Source organism: Pseudomyrmex gracilis, unplaced genomic scaffold (genome assembly GCF_002006095.1).
Source record: "Pseudomyrmex gracilis isolate BER0280 unplaced genomic scaffold, ASM200609v1 scaffold_216, whole genome shotgun sequence".
NCBI lineage: Eukaryota > Metazoa > Arthropoda > Insecta > Hymenoptera > Formicidae > Pseudomyrmex > Pseudomyrmex gracilis.
Genome location: NW_018020800.1, coordinates 68,418 through 93,911, shown reverse-complemented (window position 1 = coordinate 93,911; position 25,494 = coordinate 68,418). Strand labels below are relative to the sequence as shown.

General features: G+C 40.8%; 1 protein-coding gene across 8 annotated transcripts in view; it reads left to right on the top strand.

The window, feature by feature from the left end:
• Nucleotides 1-25,494, top strand: part of LOC109858642 (regulating synaptic membrane exocytosis protein 1) — a 131,125-nt gene that overhangs the window by 60,430 nt on the left and 45,201 nt on the right. For 6 of the 8 annotated variants that reach the window (XM_020436114.1, XM_020436112.1, XM_020436108.1 and 3 more), the window contains exons 5-11: nucleotides 282-438; nucleotides 2,225-2,476; nucleotides 6,934-7,096; nucleotides 7,208-7,513; nucleotides 10,819-11,026; nucleotides 18,915-19,084; nucleotides 22,690-22,758. In XM_020436114.1, the coding sequence (XP_020291703.1) occupies nucleotides 282-438; nucleotides 2,225-2,476; nucleotides 6,934-7,096; nucleotides 7,208-7,513; nucleotides 10,819-11,026; nucleotides 18,915-19,084; nucleotides 22,690-22,758 (1,325 nt within the window). The remainder of the gene's footprint in view (nucleotides 1-281; nucleotides 439-2,224; nucleotides 2,477-6,933; nucleotides 7,097-7,207; nucleotides 7,514-10,818; nucleotides 11,027-18,914; nucleotides 19,085-22,689; nucleotides 22,759-25,494) is intronic. The other 2 variants (XM_020436111.1, XM_020436110.1) reach the window with 2 other exon arrangements.

Here is a 25,494-nt window from a genome sequence, read left to right as displayed (position 1 = left end):
ATTATAATATAAATGATATGTATATTTTATTATAATAAAATATATATATACATATATTTAATTATATATCTATAGATGTTACACGAAGTATCTGTACATAAATAAAATATTTATGTTATTTTATTTTATATTCATTATCATACGCATATATGTACATAAAACTTGTGAAAACTTCGCTGATTGCTAATGATCTCAAGTACGTATTTGGGGGGGGGGAGGGGGAATAAACGCGACCAAAAACCAAGCTAATTAACAAATTTCACCGGGCCCTACTGTTTCAGAAAGGAAACGGGCGGCAAACAAAGCAGCGGAGAAGAATGCAGGGTATGTCGAAAGTCCTTCGGCCCCGAGGAAGTCTCGCGAACTTGTTGCGAGTGTCAACATAAGGTCTGCGAGGACTGCGCCTCGTATTCGACGACAACGAATTCCGACGACCCGGTGAGTTTGCACGTCTCCATTTCTCTAATTAACCGGCTTGTTCATTGTTTTCCGTCGGTAAATATTGTCGTAAAACGAAGGTCGGACAATGCGCAAATTAATTGCCGAAACGGATGAAGGAAAAACACGAGAAGGCGTCGGCGTAACGGAGAAGAACAAAGGTCAAACTCAAACGCGCAAATCTAATTTCGCTATTGTAACGTTGCAATTGTAATTGTGACATTTTGTCGTTGCGCTCGTTTAAATGTGTATTTATTCTGCAATTATAAAAGAAAAATGAAAATGATGCGCTTAAATATTTCATTTCGTTGATACACCGATTGGTTGTGCTTGTAATCTTTCTTAAATTGATTACGAACGATAATCGCGTTGTTTATATATTCAATAAAAGCAGATTTGAAAGGAAATGTTAATTGACAGCCGCGTTATGTAAGTGACAAGAAAAGCCGAAGGTGACACGAACGAACGGAAGTCCTTTAATGCCGAGCCTATAACGCCAACGCACCCACGAATCACGTTCACCTCCACGTAGCTCGCTAATTTTCACTTCTCGCCCGTCTTGCTTGAATGTTGCCATTTACGGAGAAAATTTCTGCCTACCGTTGCCATAAACGTGCTTCGCAGAAAATTACCATGGAAACTTACTAAATCTTTCACCCCTCGGGGATAGACGGTCTCGAATGTTTTTCACGAAACTATTGAAGCAATTACGCGCGTCTTTCGAACCATCACGTTTCGCGACAATAATTAAATCCATGAATCTCGACAAAGAGAGAGAGAAAGCGAAAACTAACTTCGCTCTACACGACCGCTTTGTTATTTTCGCGGCTCATCCGAGCTTTCGCGTTTAAATTATCATAAACGCGAGAAGGAAGGAAACCTGATGAAAATTTATTCGCAATTTTCTCCATGTCGCCACCGTGCGCTTAATCACGCGGAGGATTAATCGATTTCGCCGAGTGACGAGACGTTTGGCCCTTTGATATTTAGCGATATATATACTCGAGCCCGTGCGCGCGCTTAATTCTAATTACATACGTAGTTGATGATAATTTCGAGAAACGCTTGTGACCGATCGACATATGACATTTAATCTCGCGACGTATTATATATATACAATGAACGCGCGCGGTATGCTCTTGCGTCGACATTCCTGCGGGTAACCCCAACTTCGGTTGAGAATGTGCGTAATCATTTCTGTAGTCCATTCATCCCCAATTCGCGACATATCTTGCGCGCTGTAACTTGAATTTGTGTTGAAATTGTATATACGTTTTCCTAATATTTCATCAGAGTCACGCGGAAATCGCGAGTTAAATCAGCGTGTATAAATATGATGGAAACGCATCCATTTAATAAATTTTCAGATTTGCGCGTTTTGCGCGCTCGCCTTACTTTTTACGAGCGCGAAAAGAGAGATTAAATGTTGCTTTCAAGCGCGAACTTTGCTATTAGACTTGCATATTATACTTGCGTATATAAATATGATTTGAAAATCACATACATACAAGTTGCGAATATAATATGATTACACAAATATTGCGTGTTACATTTGCAAGATAATTAAAACTAGCAATATTTATACTTCCACTCGCATTTAAAGGTTTAATTCTGTTTATTAAAATAAACATCACGCAAAACAGAATTTTGTGTATTTCTGCAAAATTAATAATTTATTTAACTCTCAACACGCTCATGTAACTGTCAAAAACAACGTTGTGAAATTTCCTATCTCAAAAATAGCGATAAAATGACGAATAAAATTTCATTTCCGGAAACGTTGCAGTCTTCTTGGCGATGTAGCGTTTGTCGTCGAAAGATCGCCTCGAGGGATCAGCCGATCGTAACGCAAGAATCCACAGATTCGCTGCTTGATGTGCCGATTCTGGAAGCTCTTCAGAGAAGGCACAGCGACGCTCGGCTCGGTCCCACCGGAAGTCAAATTGGCGCTCTCGGAAGTGGACTGGCTCCGCCGCGAAGTCCGGAAATTCGAAGACATTCCGACGTCTCGCCGGCTAGTCTCAAGGAACTTGAGAAGGTAAGCGAGAAGAACTTGATCCGCGCTAATCGCGCTTTTCGACAGAAACGCACACATTTCAAACTTATGTTGTTTGCAACACAGTGTGCACATTTTGCACTATACCCTGTCAATATAATCGTAAACTAAGATATAGTTAATTTTTTAATACGTTTTTTCTCAATTAACAAGATGTAACACAACAAAATTGATATCTTCTTGCGATGATGTATTGAAATATTGAAATTGACACGATTAAACATTTTCCAAAAATTAGCAAGAAAAAGGCCACCCTTTACGTGCGCATCACGTCATTTGACTGGCTTTTGATGTTGTTATTATTCACGATTTATACCATCGCACGAGATTTCCTTTTCTCCCCCACAACCGGACTGAATAATTCAGCATCCTAAGATATATATATATATATATGTCGTTACACCTCGAAAACGTCGCAGTGCGGTAGCTATGTTTGAAATTAGGGTTTGCTGAATTACCGCTGCGAAACGAGTCAACGTATAACGTGCTTTGAATGTCCGCTTCAACGCTTCAAGCTACACACTTTGCTGTTACCTCAGATGCATACTTCATACAACTCGCTGAGATTCTTCCACGTCGCTGCAATATGCAACAAAGCGCAGGTCGCCCGTGTAGCCCGAGAGACGAAGAATGCAATCTCGAATTATTCCATTGCGATTACACGATCGAAAAAAGAAGTCGATCTCGAGCGTGACTTTTCCAGTTTTGCCCTCGTTTTCGCACAGCGCTGATGACGCGACGCTTTGACTCTCGTATCGTAATGTCAATCCCATTGAGATTTTCACGCGACATTTATGCAGGAAAATGTGTATATATATATATAAATTGTATTTCAATATTTATCAAAACTTTAATAGAATTATTTTAATATTTTTTCCTAGCGCGCGCGCGCGAGGAATACTATGATAAATTGATAATCGCAAATATTGACTGAATTCCGCTTCAAATTCGACGAAGTTTTTAAAATTTCAGTACCTCGGAACAAAACGTTTCAACAACATCGGGATGAACGTGACGTGATAATAAATGCAGATGCCCGAACGAACCAATTTATTTTTCACGCTCTTTTTTATTATTTAGACGTCCGTCGGATAATTTGCGGTAATTCATCGAAGAGAGATAGAGAGAGAGATAATATCATAAATTGTTCGATCAGATCGTTCTCATCACGCATTGGCTTTAACGAGGTGCGTTTCCGTCGACGCTGAACTCTCGAGATCGCATTGCGCACCGAGATCGTGTGCACTTGTCGCGCAAACGGGGAGGAAATATATATCACGTTGTACGTACATAGCGCGAACGACGAGCGCATACCGGCACATCGCGGTTGCACGTGTGTGCAGTCAGGATTTCTCATTATTCAACACTCTGACGGACAATTATCGGATGTGCAATTATCGCGTGGCCTCCGTAACGGAGGCGCGTCGAAGAACCCGAGACGGAGAAATGCGTCGTAAAAATAAAAATCGTACATAAATGCGTTTTTCTTTGAGAGGAGAGGAATCATTGTCGCTCTCTCCACTTGCAAATTGGAGAAACGGGTAGAACACAAAATCATTAAAAAAAAAAAAAAAAAAAACATGCCGCCTTGTGTAATTTTGTATCGCTAATTAACATCAAAAATTCTCGCTCTTCTTTATACCTTCGCTTTATTAATTACAATTTCGCGATATCGATTGAAATTCATCTACGTTTGACAATTTGTTTATTTTATCACATTGCGTCGATTTTATCTCGCTTACAAGATGTGACATTTACTCGAGTCAATATTCAGAAGAATTTATGCGAAGCCTCGGTTATACATGTATTGATTGTGTGCCACACGAAGACGGGAACTTAGTTATTGTTGCAAGTCGAGAAGTTCGCGGCAGACGCAACTCTCTCGCGCCTCACTCTGAGAGAATTTATCGACAGTCGTTTTTAGTCGCTCGGCAGAATAATCGGGGCTGCGCGCGCGCGCGGGAAACGACTGCGGAAACGAAAGAAAGTGGAGTGAAATTGAAATGAGAGAAGAACGTGTCCCTCTCGTGCGAGCCGTATCGGCAGAGAAAGAAGTAGAGAAAATGGAAAATATACAAATTGTGAAGATTCTTATGATCGTACAACGGAACAGTAACTCATTGCAAACGCGAGTTGCAAACAAGTTGCTTTGTGCGCGAAAAAATTTTTTATTAAATACACGTCAGAAATTTACGTCTGTAATTTTTCTCGACGATTAAACATGTGCGTCATTCCGAACGGCAAAGGCACGAAAGGGCGGACACAAAGTCGTAAAATTCGCTTTGTTGAAGTTGTCGTGACGTAATGACACAATGTCCTACGTGCATTTACGCACGCGTAGGCGTATACAAACCCAAGAAGAGACGTGCGCTATTTACGAGTACAAGCGCTAATTACGGAGTTTATCGTCAGACTTTTGCGATACGCCTCGTTTAGAAATGAACACACACACACACACACACACATGTATATCCGGCGCGTTTATCTTCCTCGCGACAATTGCTGTTGACGCTTTTTCCATCTCGAGAATCAATTCACTTCGACGCCATTCGCACGTCACGGTTTCTAGCGAGTTAAAACGGCCGCATGATGGATGGAATGGAGTGACTGCGAACGACGAAATTACGGAAATGCAATCGCGACGTTTAAAGGACGACGCAAAAATAATTACCGATTTACAAAGATTAACGTCGGGATAATCGTGCGACAATTAAAATCGTCATTGGTTTACACGCAATTAACGCGCCGAAAAAGTTACAAACAATATTGAAAATTTTTAATTTAGATATTAACGTAACTTTGATTGAAGCTTTTCCTCGATCGACAATAACTTTGCTCGCATCGTTCAAAGCTAGCGTCTTACGCGATTATGAAAACACACGAGCGTTCAGATTAAAATTGCATTTAGCGCTTGCTAGATTCATGCTCGCTAAGCGACCTACATAACGGCACCGCTGTTTGAAGCATCCGCATGCATCTAGACGTTCTGGCTATTGGATAATTTACTGCCGGGCTGAGCATCTCGGAGTGATGCGCAACCGTGCGCAGTATCCGATGCATCTTCGTGACACGCGCGCTTTGCGCTCCGTGAAAGTCGCCGGTGATACACACACACACACCGTGAGACACCGTTCTAACATCGTAATGCGAACGGACGACCCAGTTTCGCCGAATGGACCTTGGCGGTTACGAGGACGTGTATCTGCGCGGTTGCAACGTGGCGCGTTGCACCGAGAAACAAAAATTATCGCAATGTTTTTTTGCGAGCGTGAGGGAGCTGCTATACTACGTGTTCGCGCGATCGTGTCATCATCGTCGCGTTAAATTGACGTTTTTCCGGTGCACGCTCGGGCGCGTTCCGCGTCATCGTGAATATTTATGCGCGCGACAGGTGCACGAAAGCGTCTCTCGTGCACCAACATCCATCCGTCGGAAACTCGTGCGACGGCGAGCGAGAAAGACGTGCCTCGGCATCAGTCGTTGGACCCTTCCGAAATCCCAACGCTAATGGAGTCTTAATACCCGAACTCCACCCCTCGAACTTTGCCGATGGCGAGTACGCGCGCGCGCGCGCGTCATTTCGCTCCTAGCTCGTAGCTCTAATTGTTGCCGACTTGTAATTATGCCGCGCCGCGAGATCGCGTGACAAACCTCAGACGAAGTTAATTTTCGGACGTGGCCATTTCATTATTATCACGAGGAGCTCCTAACCGTGTTTAAGCGCGGTCTTCCTCTCTCTCTCCCGGATACGCTCGGAAGCGTATCCGGGAGAGAGAGAGAGAGAGAGAGAGAGATTTGCGCTATTATAGCTTTCACCACCAACGGGAAGTTTATCGGTCTTAGAGCTTTCGGGCGAAGTGTCTTTGTTGCAGTTTGCAAATCTATTTTAGTTGCATCGCAGAATCGATTAACGTTGTGCTACCGAACAAAGAAGCGATTTATTGCATTTTGGAGAAATACAACTCGCTATTTTCTCGGCTAATGTATAGTTTCTTTTTTGATACAGCGTATCTTGATTGACTCTTAAATTAACATAACGAAATAATGTAAAAAACATAGATATATGTAAACAAATCGCAAGTTCTCGCAAAAAACATTACTTGCTAATCCGTTATGCGCGTATCGTGTAAGTAAATCTGTGAAAAGATAAATAGTTCCGCAAACATTCAATTAAATCGAGCACGATCGCGCAATCCGATTCGGTCTCACTATAAATCTTCCCTCCCCCGCCCCTTAGTAACAGCTGATCTCTGTGCGTTGATCTAATCGTCAGCTTCTAGGTGTGTCAATCCATGCTGCCTAATCTTGTACTTGCAACCCCCCGCCTCGCCCCTGTCGTGTTGTTGGGGACGCTGTGACTCTTCCCTGCCCTTACTCACAGCCTACATGTGGTGACGTCTCCCGCATCGAGCCCTAATCTACGTATCGTAATGTTGTAGTTTCGAAAGGTTGCAGGAGAACGTCAGAGAGAGGAGCTCAGATGGGAGCGCGATCTGGATCGGAAGAGCAAGTCGCGGGGCGGTTCACCCGATCGCCATCAGGCTGCCGACAGGGGAAGAGCGACCAGCCCTCAGAGGATTGTCATGCCGGCTCAGACGGGCGGTAAGTCGAAATTTTTATTTCACACGTCGCAGTTCGGGATTTACAATGTCTTCCAAAAACTTGCTCTCGGTGTGTTAAACCGTGCGATGTTTCGATTTTCTTCGGTTGAAGTTATAGAGCAAGAAGGCGATCTGGATGACGAGGAGGAACTTCGGCGTCGCGCGCGTCGCGGAGGCGGCACGATCCGTCGTAAGTCTCGCGTGACAAGGCAAAGATCGTACGACGACGAAATCAAAACAGCGGCAGCGATGGGCGGAGGTAGCGCGCAACCCACCCATCCCGACACCGGCCTAGGACTTCCGGTTCAGTTACCGAGACGAGCGTCCGCTTACGACGTTTACGCCGCACCAGGAGGTAGCGGGCTTAACGCGATGGCCATCGCCGCCGCTCAGCAAAGAGCGTCCATCTCGGCGCAAGGTGCATAAAGAAAATACGTGTGTTTGTTTTTCATTGCAATAAATACAGTAGGAAGCTTGATTTCTTTCTAATTCGCTTTAATCTCGTACCAACGCATTTTTTTTTCCTTTTTCGCGTTCGTTTCCAAATATAAAAACTATTGTGCGTGATATTTATATACGAAAAAAAATGTGTGGAAAATGCACTCTTATATTTTCGTAAAAAAAATAGCTTTCCGCAAAAAAAAAAAAAAAATAGCTTTACGTTATTTTGGGATATCTGTGTGCCAAGAGAGAAAAATAGCACATATCGTTTCTCTATTCATTCACATACGCGGGAAACACAATAAACGCGCGATGCTGTAGCGAGTCAATGTTTTCCACCTACTGAAATATCGAAACTATTTTCGTACCTCATCCGTCAAAGGTTTTTTTGAAACGATTTTCTATTGATATATCCGTATTTGATTCTATGTGTGTATCGTATGCACACGCGCACAATTCCTTGCAATTTTCTCGCCAAGCATTTTGCCCTCTTTTCTCCCTTCCCCTAAGAGATACTTCGGCAACTGCTGGCAACTCTTGGATTCCAGCGAAGAAAATTTTCCCAACAAAATTTTCTCCCTTCTTCGATTGGCAACCTGGCAACATCGGTTGCTCCGATTTCTCTGCGCATATTGCGCATTTATCGTATTATAACGTGCTAGAAACAATGGCAAGTTAGAAACGGAGTTGTCTTCCAAGAGGAAGGCCATGTAAAAAGCCCTGAGGATGTAAAAAGCTGTCAAGATAATTGAATAGATCTCCTCGCCGAGCGGCGGTAACTCCACCCTGCGCAGTGCGCATTGTTCGTTCTCTGTCCGCGGCTTCCCTCTGTTCCGCCCGTACAACTCCGCCCCATTATGCGGATGTACTCTATGTCCGATATTTCGTCATCAAAGGCAGAGCAGCGCTGAGAGGAAATGAGTAAGCCGATTTTCGCTAAATGTATTTTTGTCTGTGCGATTTCGTCCGTATCGCGCTCGACCTTTGCCACCCACTGAATACAACGGAGAAATCTCTTTCATTCGCTATTTCCGAGCCGTGACTTTCATATATCGGGAGAGAGAGAGAGAGAGAGAGAGAATAATCCAGATGTTGCTTTTCGAGATATGTATCTCAAAAATGGATATATATTGTGACGCGCGGTTTTCTAAAAGAAAAAAAAAGTCTCTCTTTCAGAGCGAAACTTTCTCGTAATGTTGCGCGCATTCAATTGTTGATAACTGACTATTGTCGAGAGAGTGCAATTAAAAAATGTTGTGAAAAACGGGCGTAAATTCGAAACAGCGATCGCTCGGGAAAACTAGAATTCAGAATATTTCTCCGTTTTCATGCGTTTTCAATTCTGTCGCGCGTACCGTTCCGACATGTGTCGCGCGAATCCCGAGATCTGCAGTTCTCTCTATGACTTGTGTAACTTTAATACCGTACGCCCTCTCCGCGCGCGCACATATTGCCAGTCCGCATCGGAAGCACCGAACAAGCACCAAACTCGAACATGGAAATTCAACCCTTTTCTCCACCCCGTTCTCCCCGTCGAAAGGTCATACACACAGAGAGAACTTGCAGCGAACTTCCTGTAGAACTATTTCCGACGCGTCATAGAGTATCTACGGATGTAACGCGATTTCAAAGGTACTCGTCCTCTCTCGCGCGCGCATCTACGCGTCGATCGACATTCTCCGAGTGCTTTTCAAATCTCCATTTGCCACCGCCTCCGATGTGTTACACCGGTCTTCTCGAATATTCGTTTTGATGTAACGCACAAACGAAAGTTTTCCCAGTCAGATGCTCCGCGCAAGACCGACGTCTATGTACGATAAAACAAACATTTATCGGCGACTTCGATTTTCCGTGTGCATCGAAAAACCGCATACGCGTGAGAAATTTTTCAAAGAAGAACCGCTTGATGGTTGCGCGAGAAAATCTATGGTCGCGTCGATTTGAAAGCGCGAAAAAACGTACAGCGATGTACACAGTGACCGTAACGAAAAACTCCAAATGCAAATTATTATTTTGTCAAGATATACAGACCGCGGCATAAATCTCACACGTTGAAAATGTCATACATCTCCAACAGGTGGCAAGACATAAACTTGAACAAAGAGATAAGCACAAGAAGATAAGCACAAGGAGATAATAATACTTGTATTTTGCTGTACTCCGTCCTCTAACATTCGTTTATAATTACGTGTCGCGGAATAGCCACAAGGTCTTTCGCACAAACTCTATAGTAATTACATTTACATTTTTAATTACATTAATTAAATTTAATTACATTAAGTACATTTTACGTGTTTGTAATCAATAATTGCGAATCGTGACTAAACCATGATTTCGTTAACAATAAAAAGCTGAAATCAACAATACAATACCAACACAACATAAAAGTACGCGCGCAACAAAATGGTCGCGCGCTCCTTTTACCCCCACGTCTTCTATTTTTTCCGGCGTAAAACCCGGCGCGCCGCAAATATTGGAGTTACCTTATATAAATTTTCTTGTTTAAGTTTTCAACTATCGATCTTGAAGAAGCTTGATGACTTAAATTATACTTTCTTACAAAAGAAGATAAAAGAGTGTGATNAAAAAAAAAAAAAAAAAAAANAAAANAAAANAAAAAAGAGAGAGAAGAGAAAATCCGATTATCAATTTTCAATCTTTTTTTTCGGATCACATCTAAGAAAACCAATAAGTTAATTTTAATATTAAACACAAGTGTACACGATTATGTTCGGACGCTCCGTATACAACATGATCTGTATGCTATGTACTAGGGCCTGAATACTTCGCACTCTGTGTGTTACAGCAGGAAATAACATTGGCACTCGCGCATTATATACAATTCGGAATGCATTTTGCTCCTTTCGAATATATTTAACTCTTTTAAGGCGTTTGTTGTCGAATAACTGTCGAGTACTGGTTATTTTGTTATTGATTTGATTTCCACGCGCGTGTGAATCACTTTTCTCGTTTCAATTTATTTAAATACGCATAACTCATTCAACTCACTTCGGGGTTTGCAATATTCATCCCATCTCGCTCCAATTACGTGAAAAATATTTGCGTAAAGTATTTAAAGTTTTTTAATCTCTAAACGCTTTTATCGCGTACATTCCCCATTTACGCGCATTGTGTATTCTTTCAATTATACTTCCATTTATATCAGCGACGCGACTTCGTTATATCTAAGCCGATTTAATCGCTCGAACATGCGTCACGTTGAATATGCCAAGGATAATACAGTTGGCCTAAAAGTGTCGTCGATCGTTTGCTTCTTCGCAGGCGCCCGAGAACCCGAGGATCGGCCCGTAACGCGCAGATCCTCATTCCGTGCAGTCAAGCCGGTAATGCCCTACGAAGTTGCAGTGGACGACGAGAAGATGATTAAGATCGACTCGGCACCGGTGTCACCTGCGGTAGTGTCACCTGTGCCACAACCCGTCCTCGTGCCCGACGAGGAAAGGCGCAATCGACGAAGAGGATCCCAATTGTAAGTCACATTTCGCAAACGGAACTGTTATATTTTTATTAAACGGCTGTTATTTTTATTAGCTCGTGGCGTTAATAACAAATCAAAATTATATTTTGCGAATATTATATATTCTTCAGCAAACGGTATTAGTAAATTATATTTGTTAAGTAAATTATTTGTTATGACTCTTTTCTTTTTGCAATGACGCAACTCGCGAATTTCAACAAACTTCGCGTTTTTTTAATTTTCTCAACTCTTACGTACATAAATATTCGCAAATTTTCTATCCGACTCCCCACGAGAGTTTTTCACTGAGAGGTTGACATTTCGCTCCTCTTCTTAAAAAAGTAATTCAAACTTTTGTCTCATCTTGCTGAAAAAGAAGCCAATTTTTCCTCCTCTTGTTTTTGTTTGTGTCTCTTTGACAACAATGACGTATTAATTATCGCAGGACTCTGTAAAACTACTTTACAATTTGTTCGACGCGCACTTTCTATTCAGAACGATAATGAGATCATTATCATTAGTGAAATGTGTAAATGTTTGATGAACTTTTGTCTGACATTTTTCTGGCGCGCGTCACACATCTTGGCGCGTGTGAAATAAATTCAGATTTCAAAACAAGATACCGTCTGTCGCGCGACCGATCTATAGTAAATCTAATTTGACGAGAAAAACAGCGCGCCGTCATCTTGAGTATTTGCATCTCATTAAAGTTCGTTTTGCGCCGACGACAGTTTAGCGAACTGAGTAAACTCATCTAGACGATCCGTTGTCGTTTCTTTGGATTGTAATCGTACTAGTAGCTACGTAGTAACGAGCAGGAAGAGAGAATTTACCTATCTAAATTTAGTTTCCCAAACGCGCGCGCGGACCGCTCCTAAGTTTCTTTTTTTTTTTTTTTTAGGACGGAGTATCGATTCACTTTGGCGAAAAATTCCGTTTATATAGAGCGTCCTTTGATAATCATCGGCGTAGCGAGAATGAAGATCGATCCCTTCGTTCGTGATTCCGTTCCTCCACTTTTTTTCAGCCGCGCCTCGATTTACCGGCGGCGGCGGCGGTCGGTTGTTCTTTTTTCTTTTCATCTTGTTCGCCGTCGTGTACGGTATACTGTGTGTTATGAGCGCACATTTGCTCGCGTATCGCGAGCAAGAAGTCGAGTGGATCGCAAACAGCGGAGTTTACTACTAGAGAAATAATTAATACCACCCCATCATCCTCGCTTCTCTCCTTTTCTTCTCTCTCTCTCTCTATCTATCTTCCATTTAAGTGTGCATTTACCCGTGCGCGAGTATCTGCGGTTCTCGCTAAAGTCGAGTTCGGAACTGTTATCAATTTCAGCGAGCTTAATTTTCCGCCCTATAGAATCTGCTCGAAAATACAGTGCACATACAGCAAAAGCTTGCAATATTAACTGCTCGAGGAGAACGCGATGCTTAAAATAGATAACACACACGGAGAAAATGCGTCAATATAAAGCACGCTTCATAACAACAATATCGCATAACGCGCGTGCAAATTTAAATTAAAATACTTCTTGCGTACGACGTAATTTAGTTGTTTTGTTTGTTTGTTTTATTTTTATTGTTTGCTTGTTTCGCTTTGAAAGAAGCATTTTAGTATTCATCACATCGTTCTTTTTGTCCTTCAGCGCAGAACGTACGGGTCGTATAATCCTGTTGAGGAAGTGATTCTTCTCTTTTTTTTTTTCTTTTTTTTTTTTTTATGTCGGTGACTCAAAAGACCTCGGATCCCTTTCACAGTGAATCTGTAATAGCTACGGTAAAGATCTCCGCATTGTGCGACCCTCCTTCGTACGTGAAAGGGTCGAGGTCTGACATCGGAAGCAAGAAAGTATCATTTCTCGGACAGGCCGTTTATGGAAGAAAGCTAAAGATTTTTTTCGTGAAAGCGTCGCGTGTATGTGTGCGTGCGTGCGTGATGTATCGCTCTTTTCTTTGAAATTGGCTTAACCCTCTCGTGATCTCTCTCGCCCTTGCTGGTGTCACTTCCGGTTGAATGGAAAGACCCGAAGATGACAAATTCGGATAGCCGATCGGAATTACGAATCATCTCGTGTAATCGTTATTTACAATCCGAAAGGGGATCAGAGAAATAGAACCGCCGCGTGAATTTTAATTGACACGTCGAGTTTTCTTTTCTCGAGCTCATGCTCGAGTTAGCACTTGTAACCGAGTCAACAATCGTATTTATATAACGAAGATTTTCAAACAATAGCGATTCGATTTTGAGTTTTCGAAGAGATTTGTCGATTACTTCGATGCGATCAATGCGCATTATCTTAAAGCGGCACAATTCGACGTCGACCTCGATTTCGACGCGACACGGCGGCCCCCCCGAAATCGCGCTCTAAATCGAGAGTCACTAGCTACCAGATGCTACCGGAATTAAAACAACGAGCGCGGTTTCCCTTCTAGCTTATGTCAGCTTATATCGGCGGAACACATGTGTCGCACGAGCGACGTTAGAGTGGAAGCGCACTTGCGCTTTAATGCGACCTTGCTGCAGAGCAGCACGTCGAAATTTGGTCGTGCCTCGAATGCCTTGCATCGGGCAACCGTGTTACCGCGTCAACCACGATCTAGGGTATCGTCATCTCGGCAAACCACCGGAAATCAGGGTAAATCGTCCCGGTAATTCCGCCGAATATCGCACGCCTTGACTGGTTATATTTTCCATCGCCGAGCCAGTCAACGTTTATCTCTCTCACTTTCGGCGCTCGGTAAAGTTTGTTATTTGCGAAGTGAGATGATAACTCGAAGTAAAGCGATAACTCGAAAGAAAATTGATAACTTGTCTCGGCGCTGTTTTTCTCTTTTTCTCATTCGCACTCATCATCCCGTTACTCGAGCAAACGTTACAGCAAAAGTTTTTAATTTTTGTTTACTTACGGCCCATCCGAGCAATTATTGTATTTCCCGCGAAGTTCAGACACCGACATAATTTTTTTGTGATTTCGAAACTTTTTAATTTGTTTACTTACAGAACTGCAATTTAATATAATTATCGCGTTTCATTATTCCATCCCGCGCTTATCCTCCCAACTCGAGAGTTTCGCGATAACAGCTATACAATAAAGCAGAGAGAAAGAGAGAGAGAGAGAGAGAGAGAGAGAGAGAGAGAAGAGAATTGCAATTTAACGCAACTTCTAACGGAATTCTCTCAATTTTATCTCACCATATAAACTTTAATGTTTTTATTTAATAAGTTTTAATAAGTAAGATTTTATATCTATCTATAAGCAAGTTTTATAAATTACATATAAATTTACGAGTTGAGAAAAGAATTTTATCTCAACGTAACAAGAATAATTTTTAACGACCAAATAAATTTTGATACGTTTCCTATCGATTACGTTTATCGCGATCGCGTGTTTTCTTTCTTCTCAAAATGTTAATCTTCCTGAGAACTTCTTAATAAAGAGAATAACACCGAAAAACACAAGCGGACACTCTATTCTTCCGTGAACCTCTCTCCCGACGAGTACCTATGCGCTAATCGATACGGCCGCGCAGCTCATTCTCATTCGGCGAAACGACCAGGAAAAGCTTTCGTTTCGCTGAAGATCGTGATGGTACTGCGCAATTAAGCGATTCTTCTTTAACGAGTGGCTATGAGCTGCGATGAAAAGAACGAGAAGAATCTCATAAAGGAATATGATCTTGTAAATTTCCACCTAGTTCCCGGCTAACCTCGCGCATTTAAAATCGAGAAAGAGAGAGAAAGAGAGAGAGAAGAGATCTTTCTTTTAAAACGACACGTGACATTTTACTGCGCGTTTGATCGTAGGATTTGATCCCAAATACAGATTTTCTATTGATGATTTAAAAAAAAAAAAACCAGAAATTTTAATAGCAAATTACAACAAAGAAGCATTTACTTTTACGAGATTAAATGTCTGGATATTTAATTGCACTTAAATTGCGACGTTCTTTGTGAAATTTTCCTCTTTAAATTCTGTTTGTTGTTTTATTTCATTTGCCGGTCTTTCCGCGCTTACGTCCGGTATAAACACTTCAATTTTTTTTAATTCCATTAAATTGTTGCGCACACAGCTATTGTTCCTCCGTCGTCGGGTGGTTATTTGAAACGAGCGCACACATTTTGATCTTAACTTACGTTTTAAACATTGAATATATATTTCTCCACGATATAATAAAAAAAAAAAAAAAAAAAACACTCCGATTTGTGTATTCGATTGAATACACGAGAAAACAGTATCAAACGGAAGAGAGAAATATCGGATAGATATTTCCGCATCGGCGAAACGATTTAGACGTTTTCACAGATTTGTGTGAAACTTTCATCCGAAACGCACTTCCCATTCCATCGAGACGAGCAAGGATCGGAAGAAGAAATCAAATATATAAGATCGTTTGCTATATATTTTTCAATCTCCCGATTCACAAAAATATTCAGCCGGCGGCTGTTGTATTTTTATTTTCACCAAAATAAACGTCACTCGTGCGTTTACGCACGCAGGATACAATTTCGTTGACGTTTGAGAGTCGCGTTTCAAAGGTCGACCGTTTGCGGTAAAAATTGCACCTTTTTGCACCGATATTACACGATGAACGCGCGGTTGAAAGAAAGAAGAATTATATGCCAACGCAAAAGATGAAAGAACATTTATTTTATCTTCTCATATACGCCGAGAGAAAATCCGACACATGTATGACTGCTGCTGTTATCAGATACTTCCACGAATTTTCGCAATTATAAATACCCTAAAGATAGTGAAGCGTCAAAAGAAGAAGGACGAAGATTAAAAAACGAGCAAGATCATAAAGGAATATTTTCTGTAGAATACATCGATGTTTCATCGTGTTACGTTACTTCAAAGGATCGCCGGACCGCGAGATTGAAAAAATAGAAAAAGTACAAAGAGCGCGCCGGAAAAATTTCTCAAATAGCTACAAAAAATTCTCTTCTATCTACTAACCGTTCCAAACTAACTGGGAGAAGAAGCACACGCCGGAATAATGTCGCAGAAGTTTTTTTTTTTTTTTTGAGACTCGTTAAAAGTTGCACGGCTTGTTTGAAATCTGTCTTGTTCGTCATCTCGACACATCTCGCCTTCCTTCTCTCGTTTCTTCTTTTTTTTTTTCTCGATTTTTCTACGCTGCGCATAAAATGCGAAATAACGCTCGGGGTGCGCGCCGCCTCTTCGACGGAATTTGCAAGTTTCAATTTGCGAGAGAAACGGAAGACCCGACGAGCTGGGGTAGTTACATAAACGTCACGCAACACACGACGAGAGATATACATGTACATACGTAGTTTCGTTTGTGATGCGGTTCATCGCAGCCGCGGGGAATCGCGCACAATTATTCGTGAGGAATCGACTTATGAATTTCTATTTATCGCGCGAGTAACTTTTATGTTGAAAGTAGCGAACGCGAGAACCGAAAACACCCTTCTCTCGTGCGTCCCGACATGTAACTTGGCGACCCTTCTGGTTCTTATTCCCGTCCTAGTTCCGGAGCAAGTCGAAAAAGACATTCTGAACTTGTATAACCAACTTCCCTACAAAGTCAACTCGCTGAGAACTGCGCGGTCACGTTTTCCGAGCGAAGCGGATTCTGCAGAAATTCTGCTAAAAAGAGAGCCGGGGTTAAGTCTCCGAGATATAAATAAATCGCACACAATACAGCATTCCGATAAATTTGTGAAGTCATCTCCGATGAGATATCGCATTCAACGTTTACTTACAAATTTCTTCTTTTCAAAAAAGAGAGAGTTTTAGAAAAAAAAACTCTTACATAAAATAAAGAAAAAAATCTCTGATATAAAACCACAAGTATAACAAATATACTACCCTGTTTTAATTATAATAAAATATTAAGTATTCTCTTCTTTTAAGAAGCAGACAAAATGCTCTTCAGGATGCTTCGAACGTCCAAACTTCACGCGTAAACTTTGATCTTTTTTTATTTGTTCTCCATCTGCCCTTTTACGTAGTAAAAAGGGTTAACCGTGGAAATTGTAGTTTATAGGTATTCTTTATCCTTACCTTGCACAAGCGAATGCTTTCGTCGTAACTATCGCTCGAGTTTCCATCTCTATGCGGAAAACTTTTGCGCGATTATGCCGATAACTTTCGATGCAGCATAGCCACGAGCTCGTATATACACCGAACTCGATACCAGTGTACCAGTGTTCTGACGCTATTCCGAACACATGTTTGTATATCAAAAGCACATAATCGTTCCTCACATTTAAATAACAAATCTCTCCGCAAATAAATCAAAATTGTTTTTCAAAAAATTGTTAATATTCTACATCTTTTTAAACTTAATAAAAAATTTTTTTGCAAACTATTAGACACGACATCTTTTTAAAGAGAAGAAACTTTTGTTTTAATAAAAACTGCCTTTTTATAGAAATTCCTTTTTACAGAAATGACATCGAACGATGTTCAACTTCAAAGACATCTATATAATATTTCATGGCTTTTTCTCAGAAAAAAATATAAAGTTATTTTCTCTTCTTTTTTTAAGTAAATAAAAGTGAAAAACAATTGCTAATATCTTCAAGGGAAACTTGAAAAAAATCATGAAAGCATAGAAAGTCGGGTTGATATTTAAAGTTTTCTTATATGAAGATTGCGTGTGTGTTAGACACACCGAAAATCTCGGACCCTCATATTCAACGCTAATGTTCCCAACGCGAAGCTACCTACTTATCTACTGTTTTTGTATGAATATTTTGTATAGAGTGGATGATTAGTATGATTAGGTTACGGCGGCTGAGATTATTTTATGAACCTCAAACGTGAATTTTCTTGCCCTTTACGGCACGGAATTAGGGCGGTAATTTGTGTCTGTAGTGTCACGCACCGCGTCGACGGATTTAAATTTAGTGTTCGTTTGTCGCGCAACGAAAACTTTAACGCAATTGCGAGTGCATGAAAATCTCGCCGCAACGTAAAAACTTCGTTTCGCAAAAACATTTGTATGTTTATTTTTCATGCGCGCTTTACAAACAAAAAAAAATCCAATTTAACATTCACCAGATTTGTGCAAAAGAAATTTTGCAAATTATCAACAAACCGGTCTAATTTCATTTCCGTAGTATGATTGTAGAAAAATATCTTTTGCAAAACGATATCGCACGAACCAAGCTTGGCATAAACATTATATTCAATATCCGTTACTTTAATAAATATTAAAGTTTATTTTCAGGCAACGCACACAGTTTGCCACCGATGTTTACCACGTAAAATAATATTTCTTAGTAGAGTTTAGTATCGCAAACTCTCTCGCAAACGAACGCTGAAAGTCGATATCGGTTGTAACATTTTTCGACCTGCGCTCGGAGCATTGGCGGTGAAGTTTATTAAACTTATCTTGCTTATTCTCTCAGATAGTTTTGCAATAACAGAACTTGTGCTCCGATGTGTGGCCGATCGATATCAATTTTGTGGTTTAATCCGCGAAAGTTCAAATCCGTCTAATCCGCATAATGGTTATAATCAATCTTTTAAATCGGCTTACGATATACCAAACGGATTTGAGAGATTTTTTTTTTTTACATCGAGCAGTCTACTTCGCTGATATTTATTACTTGCTGTGAATCGTGAACGGTCGTGTAAGAGATTTTTTGATTGAGAAAATAATAAATCAAGCGAGATCTAACAATAAGAATAGTCGAGACATTGCGACAAAATAAAATAAATAATTATAGACAAGTGCGAGAAGATTTAACGCGCTATTTCTCAGCACCTGATCAATAGCTGTTCTACAATTGTTTCGATAAAATAAAAAGTAAATTTAGTCGTTGTGCTACGTCTATTATTATTATTAAAAATCTACAAAACGAAGAAATGGCTGTTTTAGAAAATACTGTGCTACTAATAATATGAATCTCTTACGTATTTCAGACCCGACATAAATGCGATAAGGGCATTGACATCCGCCCAACCAGGAGCGGCAAAAGGAGCTTCCCCAGTTAGCAGAGTCGCGGCTGAAGAACGCGAACTACCGAGGCAAGGTAGTCTGGTTGACGGGGAGGGCATCAAGATAGTCATTCACGACGTCGACAGCGAGCTTGGTGAGTCTTACATTCAACCTTACATTTCCGACGAACGTACGTGTGAGTTAATCCTCTTCTCCGAGGATTACCGCCATCCTCTCTCTCTCTCTCTCTTTTCATTGATCTTTACCTGCTACCTCTCAATTTCTCTTTATATCGTATCTTTTTGCTCTTACACGCAGAAAGCACAGAAATAGTCTAAATGATTAATTACAACATATAACAATTTATACTTTTTTTTTTACGCGCGACAAACATTAATTATTTTTTTCTCAGAATAAATGTTATCGTAAATAACCAAGTTGTTCAACTGTTTTATATTTGATATTTTAAATGTGTAAATGTCAAGATACGGGGGAAAGATTTATCGCGCGTTTCCACGAGCGGTTTTTATGTTCTTATCGAGAAAAACGGGAGCATCCGCAGGAATTTTCCGCCACGGGCGTGCAAATGTTAGCGTTGCAGAAAAAAAAAACAGAAATAGCCGGAAAGTAGATAGCGCGTTTGATCGATCGAGCCTTCAGGCTCGTCGGACGTTTAATTCAATTCCGCGGACAACATCAGTTTCAGTTAATTCCCCCGTTGGTCCTCGTTCGTCTCGCGATAAAATCCCGTTAATTAGGAATCGAGAATTTAATTTCGAAGGTCACCAGGTATAGGTTGGGATCCGCACGATTCGCTCAAGTGGCCTAAAGTGTCGTGTTCGAACGGCAATTAATTCTCTTTGGGAAAACGAAACGCTCCCTCTCTCCCCCTCCCTCTCTTCCGCTTTCTCTCTCTCTCTCTCTCTCTTTGTTCAGTAATAACACGACATTCGGGTTAATTAGACTTATGCGATACGTGATTCGAGCACGATCGAACGTCCGCTTCGGTTTGCACACAATTTGCGCGCATAGCCGCTTTCAACAGAATCACTTTTCCGCAGAGGAGTGGCGTTATGATACATACATACGTACGTACATACTAAGATCGATGATATGACGGTCGTTCATTACACGGGAGAATCTTCCGTCGCTTTGTAAATAAAGAGAGAGAGAGAGATAATATTCATGAACGTAATATATTCTTACACAAACGAGAGATAAGGTATCGCGCAACGTGTATACAAGACTTACACGGTAATTTTTCCTGCACTGTTAGCCGAATGATTTTATCACCATTAGCTGAGCAAGAGAAAGAGAGAGAGAGTAACTGCTTCGGTCACGATACAGTATCTTTTTATTACACAGCTCTGACCCAGTTTTTAAGCCTTCCGATAAAAGCGTCCATTTTCCCGTCATGTTTAATCAAAATTTAAAGAAAATCGCGTCTCTTGAAATAGGTTGGACAATGATTTATAGTAGATGGTCTTAATTTATTTATGCAGAATCTCATGAGAAATGTAACTATAACGTCCTCTCTCTCAAGAGTGTCATTCAAAATTTACTCAACTGCGATAATCCTTTCGAAGGAAATTATTTTCACATAATAGTACTATCACTCCTTCACGTTAATGAGAACATCCTACATCTATGTAGGGATTAGTCGAAGAGAAGATCTTCGCAAGAAGATCAGTTGGAGCGCTTCCAACGTTCAGTTTTTGCTGGAGATTTTATCGCGCGACCGTTCGACACGACAGTATTTTCCTCTTCACCGTGCGGGTCACCGTGTTACGGCTGCAAAAACTCGCTTTCATTTTTTCTCGCCCGGCAGGCAGCGGCACCCTCCCGTGCGCCCATATCGATTGCAAGTTGCGGCAGTTATCGCGACCTGACACGCCACACACAAGAGCCTAGACGCAAATCGCGATCTGTCTACATGTTCATTAACGGCGCGTCGATTGGAAGGCAGATTACGCCATCTCGTCTATCTTGCCGATAAACCGCGATGCAACAAGCTGCGCACGAGAGGGAACGAGAAAGACTCGAGGATGGAAGCGAAAAAAGAGAGATGGAAAACAAAAGAGAAAAAAGATTGGTGTGAAAACAACGCGTGTCTCTTCGAGCTAAAAGTAATTGAGCGTAATTTTACGGATGTGCACGTTTCGCCGCTGCGAAAAAAAAAACGATGGTGAACGACGCAGTTTGTACAGGAAAACGTCGGTTTTAGTTTTGTTTTTGGCGCGGGTCACGTCATTTTGTATTTTCATCTTTGAAAGAGAAAAAAATGCGATATACGTGTTCGCCGTATATCTCGTAAATTAAAAGCAATTTTCGTGACAAAAACATGTGACCAGAAATGTGTACCGCAAATTAGTCATTAAATCATATTTTTATCCGACAATAAAATCATTACTTTTGTTTAAACATCTTTTTTCGGAACAGCTTGAGCGTAAAATACAAGCGACTTTGATGATCGAGTTTATTTTATTTTATTGCGATTTATGTGTTATAATTGAGTATAAAAAGTTAAATCGTCGAAGAGAAACACAATAGAAATGAATTTTAAACGAATAGTTTGCACGTCGTAGTCATCAGAACTTTTCCCCGCGTCTTGATAAATATTACGTTGCAGCTTGTTATTACTGTTTCCATTTACACATACCAGTCGCGGCCTCCGTGTTCGACTTACTTAACGTGAGATCAAGTTGCTCGCTAACAAACGCGATAACTAGCGAGTGGAAAAGTGGACGGCGGAAAGATAATCAAACACCTTCTGTGCTAAGTAATCGCGCGACATTCGCAAGCTCGTCGCACTGCCAAGCTACTAACGAAGTTCACACAGAATCGTGTTTGACAATTCTCTTTCATTTAAACAGACTTGAAACTCGAAGTAGATATGATTAACTAATCTCTCACTGCGCGCGCGTTTTACGATTTTCTTGAACGTTTCTCGTCAGCTTTTCGTTAATTTCTTATGTGTGTTTTGAAGCAAAAAATGCATCTTACTTGCAGAGAGATCGCAATAGATAAGTTGAGAAAAAAACAGCGCAGAGTGAGGAATTTATTTTCCGATCAAAGCGAATAAACTCAACCGTCTCTCATTTGTTATGTACTTGAAAAATATATCTGCGCGTTTTTTTCCAAAGAGAGAGAGAGAGAGAGAGAGAGATGAAAAATTCATCGATTTCACTTTGCCGGGCAGACAGGTCTATTTCTATCTCAAATTTGTCCGCGGATCATTGACGAGCCAATTTTTTCGAGGCGTTCGTCGTGACACAAGGATCGTTCACAGAAGGGATGCAATCGAGGGTTAGTGTCAAAATCGTCCTTACGCTACATCAAGCAGAAATTGACGGGGCCGCATTATATGAAAGAAACCGGCTCGCAAATCCCGACCGTACTTTTGCTTTTCTCGCCTCGCCTGACGAAGTTCTTTTTTTTTTTTTTTTTTTTTTTATCGTCGCGCATTTTTATTAAGCAGAATTTTCCACCGCAAAACACACAAGACAGAATTACACTCATTTCTCTCGCGCGTACAGAGATATTCAAGAATTCTTATAAGTGACGAAAAATATATTCGAGCGTACTCTACAACTTATATACTTTTATACTTACGCATTAAATTTTGTATTCACTCGCTTATATTCGCTTAACTTTTATATAAATTTTTTGATTAATATTATCAACTTGTATAACAAGTCGACGTTAATTACTATCATTGCAGTTGAGATTTTAAAATTGCTGTGTGTTTACTACTTTCAGCTCCGCGAATAAATGCGAAGAGGAGGGTGAAGCTGAGGAGAGATCCGGTCGCAGATAAAGGTCACAGAAGTAAGTAGATAATTAGAGCGCTAATTACCGTCATCAACTGAGAGCACTTTCGCGGCGGGCGGCGGTCCGAAATCGGAGAAATTCGAGAGAAAAGTTCAAATTCACTCTAACTTTATATACATTCTAACTTCAATAGAGGCCAAAGTTGTCCAAAATATGATATCGCTGATATATTTACTATACCACGCTTGCGATATCTCAACGTTGCATATTCAGTTTCTGAAATATATCGACTTCTCGCTGCGCCCTCGAGCCACTTGGTAACTCGAGACATATATCATCGATTAGATGCATTGCACTAATATAGTACAGTAGGTACTTGTGTAATTTTCTTTTACGGTTTGCGCGATAAGAGATTCATTTCAAAACTTGATAGAGAAACTCAACCCTTCGTGAACTGACATGAACTGACTTTTTAAAAATTTTTTTAACGTGAATCGAACGAGACTACAAAGAAGTCGATCGGTTCATTCGTTATTAAAAAATGGCTGATTAAAAATCTTCTCTTTATTGAAATGCCTGATTTTAGCGTATAGGAGGCACAGTGAGTTCACACACACAGCTCGCGCAGTTCGAGCGTCACTTCGGTGCGCGTATACTTGGCGCGAGGCACTACCGTGCCTCTTGATCGTTATTTCATTTTTAAAGACTAGCACAACTCAGACGCGCGCTACGCGCACGCTATTGTTATTTTTATTTAACATGTTGTCAGTAAACACAACCTGCCACCGCAATGACAGATAGTATAAGTATACGTCTTATAAACCATATAATACACATATGAGAAATGTCAGAAATAACGCATGAAAATCAAACTCAAAAAATAGTGAGAGAAAGAAGTGGAAGAACAACACGTGACAGGGAAAAGGGTAAAAAAGAGAATATTATATATATTATATGTAATATTCTATATCTATATATAGTACACACACATACGCATATATGTATATATATATATATATACCGTAATCACGTAACCGAAGTCAGTAACACCGCCGCAGTCGCGCGGCCGAGGTCAGTGACCCCCCCACCAAGGCCGCGCGCCCGCGGTCAGTGACCCCTCCCCCCACCAAGGCCGCGCGGCCGAGGTCAGTGNCCTGTCAAGGCCGCGCGGCCGAGGTCAGTGACCCCGCCAAGGCCACGCGGCCGAGGTCAGTGACATTACTGTACTATGTATATAATACATATAATACAATATAAAGTATAATATTATAAATATTAAAATTGTTTATTAAATTTACTACCTTTGATCAGTGGTTTAAGGCTGTGCGGGTCTATTTTGATTATTTATAATATTATAAATATATAATAAATTATATGTATAATATGTATTATTTAATGTTATATATAATATAAATTACAGTCACGTTATTTTCACGTGTTGTTTTTCTACTTTTTCCTGTCACGTGACTTTAGTTACGTTTTTAATTTTCTCTACATATACGACGAACTGTCTCAAAATCGCTTTTCATTATTTACTNTCTCGATCTTACCGATTTGATTCGACTCGATCAACCAACCAACCAATCGGCAACGCGGAAAAGAGGCAACAATAGATGCGATACATTCGGCTCCAAAACGCGCACTTCTCGGTCCAAATGCCCTTTTTTTATATAGGATTATCGATATCGTTTAGAACATCAGACACAAGATGCGCGAGACGCAACAAAAAAATTTAAAACTTCAAGGACAAACACGCGACAAACACGGTGAATGTCAAGGAGGATCGCGGCGAGACGTCATTGAGAATTCTGCTTAACGTAGTATATACATACATATATCGAGCTAATTACAATAAGAAGAGAGACATTTCTCGAGAAAATGGCTGTATTACATGTAATAATCGCTCGCTGAAACAAGTGCAACAGGTTCGGCTGGTTTTGATGCGACGTTAATCGAGGGATTAACAAATCGCGAGTCGTTTCGATAGGATCCGAGTTAATCAGCAGCTGTCGGCACTGCGCGACGCCATTAATCTTTTAACCACTCGGTGGAAATTTCGTCTCTCTCTCTCTCTTCGTGTCTCGTCCTTTCACGCATCGCTTCCTCTTCAGAGTGAACTGTCTTTCTCGCTCGCACTTCTGTCAGGAGTGTTTACCCATCTCTTTCTCTCTCTCTCTCTCTCTCTCTCTCTCGCCTATTGTCACGTTTTATACCTCGGTATTTTAGGCCCTTTGTGTGCTTTCTCTCATTGTGACGAGTTTCACATTTACATTCTCAATTTACATTGTCCACATTTACATTTTCAATAAAAAAAAAACCTTGCACTTTTGTGCTCACTTTCAATGTCGTCACACTTCAAATAACTAAAATCAAATCGGTTAAATTTTTTTTCAATAAAAGGAAATTTAACATTTTGGGAGATTTTACGCGCGTGCATGTGAGCTGTTTATTATCACGGTCCTGACTTGTTGCCAAAGCGAGCGTATCTTGCGATCTCCCGTGTCGCGCTATTCGTGTAGGGTATATCAATACGATGTTTCGCGTGATGCGAGATAGTCGATGCAGCCGTATTGCTCTAAATGGGTGACGGGTTCGCAGTTATATCAACCGTTATGTAATAGCTACTGCTACCGGTGGTGCATGTGCGCCAGGTAAATAACCAGGTAAATGAGCGAGATGAGAAGCGGCAGCGCAAGCGGCAGCGGCACTACTCTAAGCCTGCGCTCGACGAGTAGGCGTGCGATTGACGTTTAATTATTCGTTGCTCGTGCACAGGCGCTCTCTCTAGAAAAC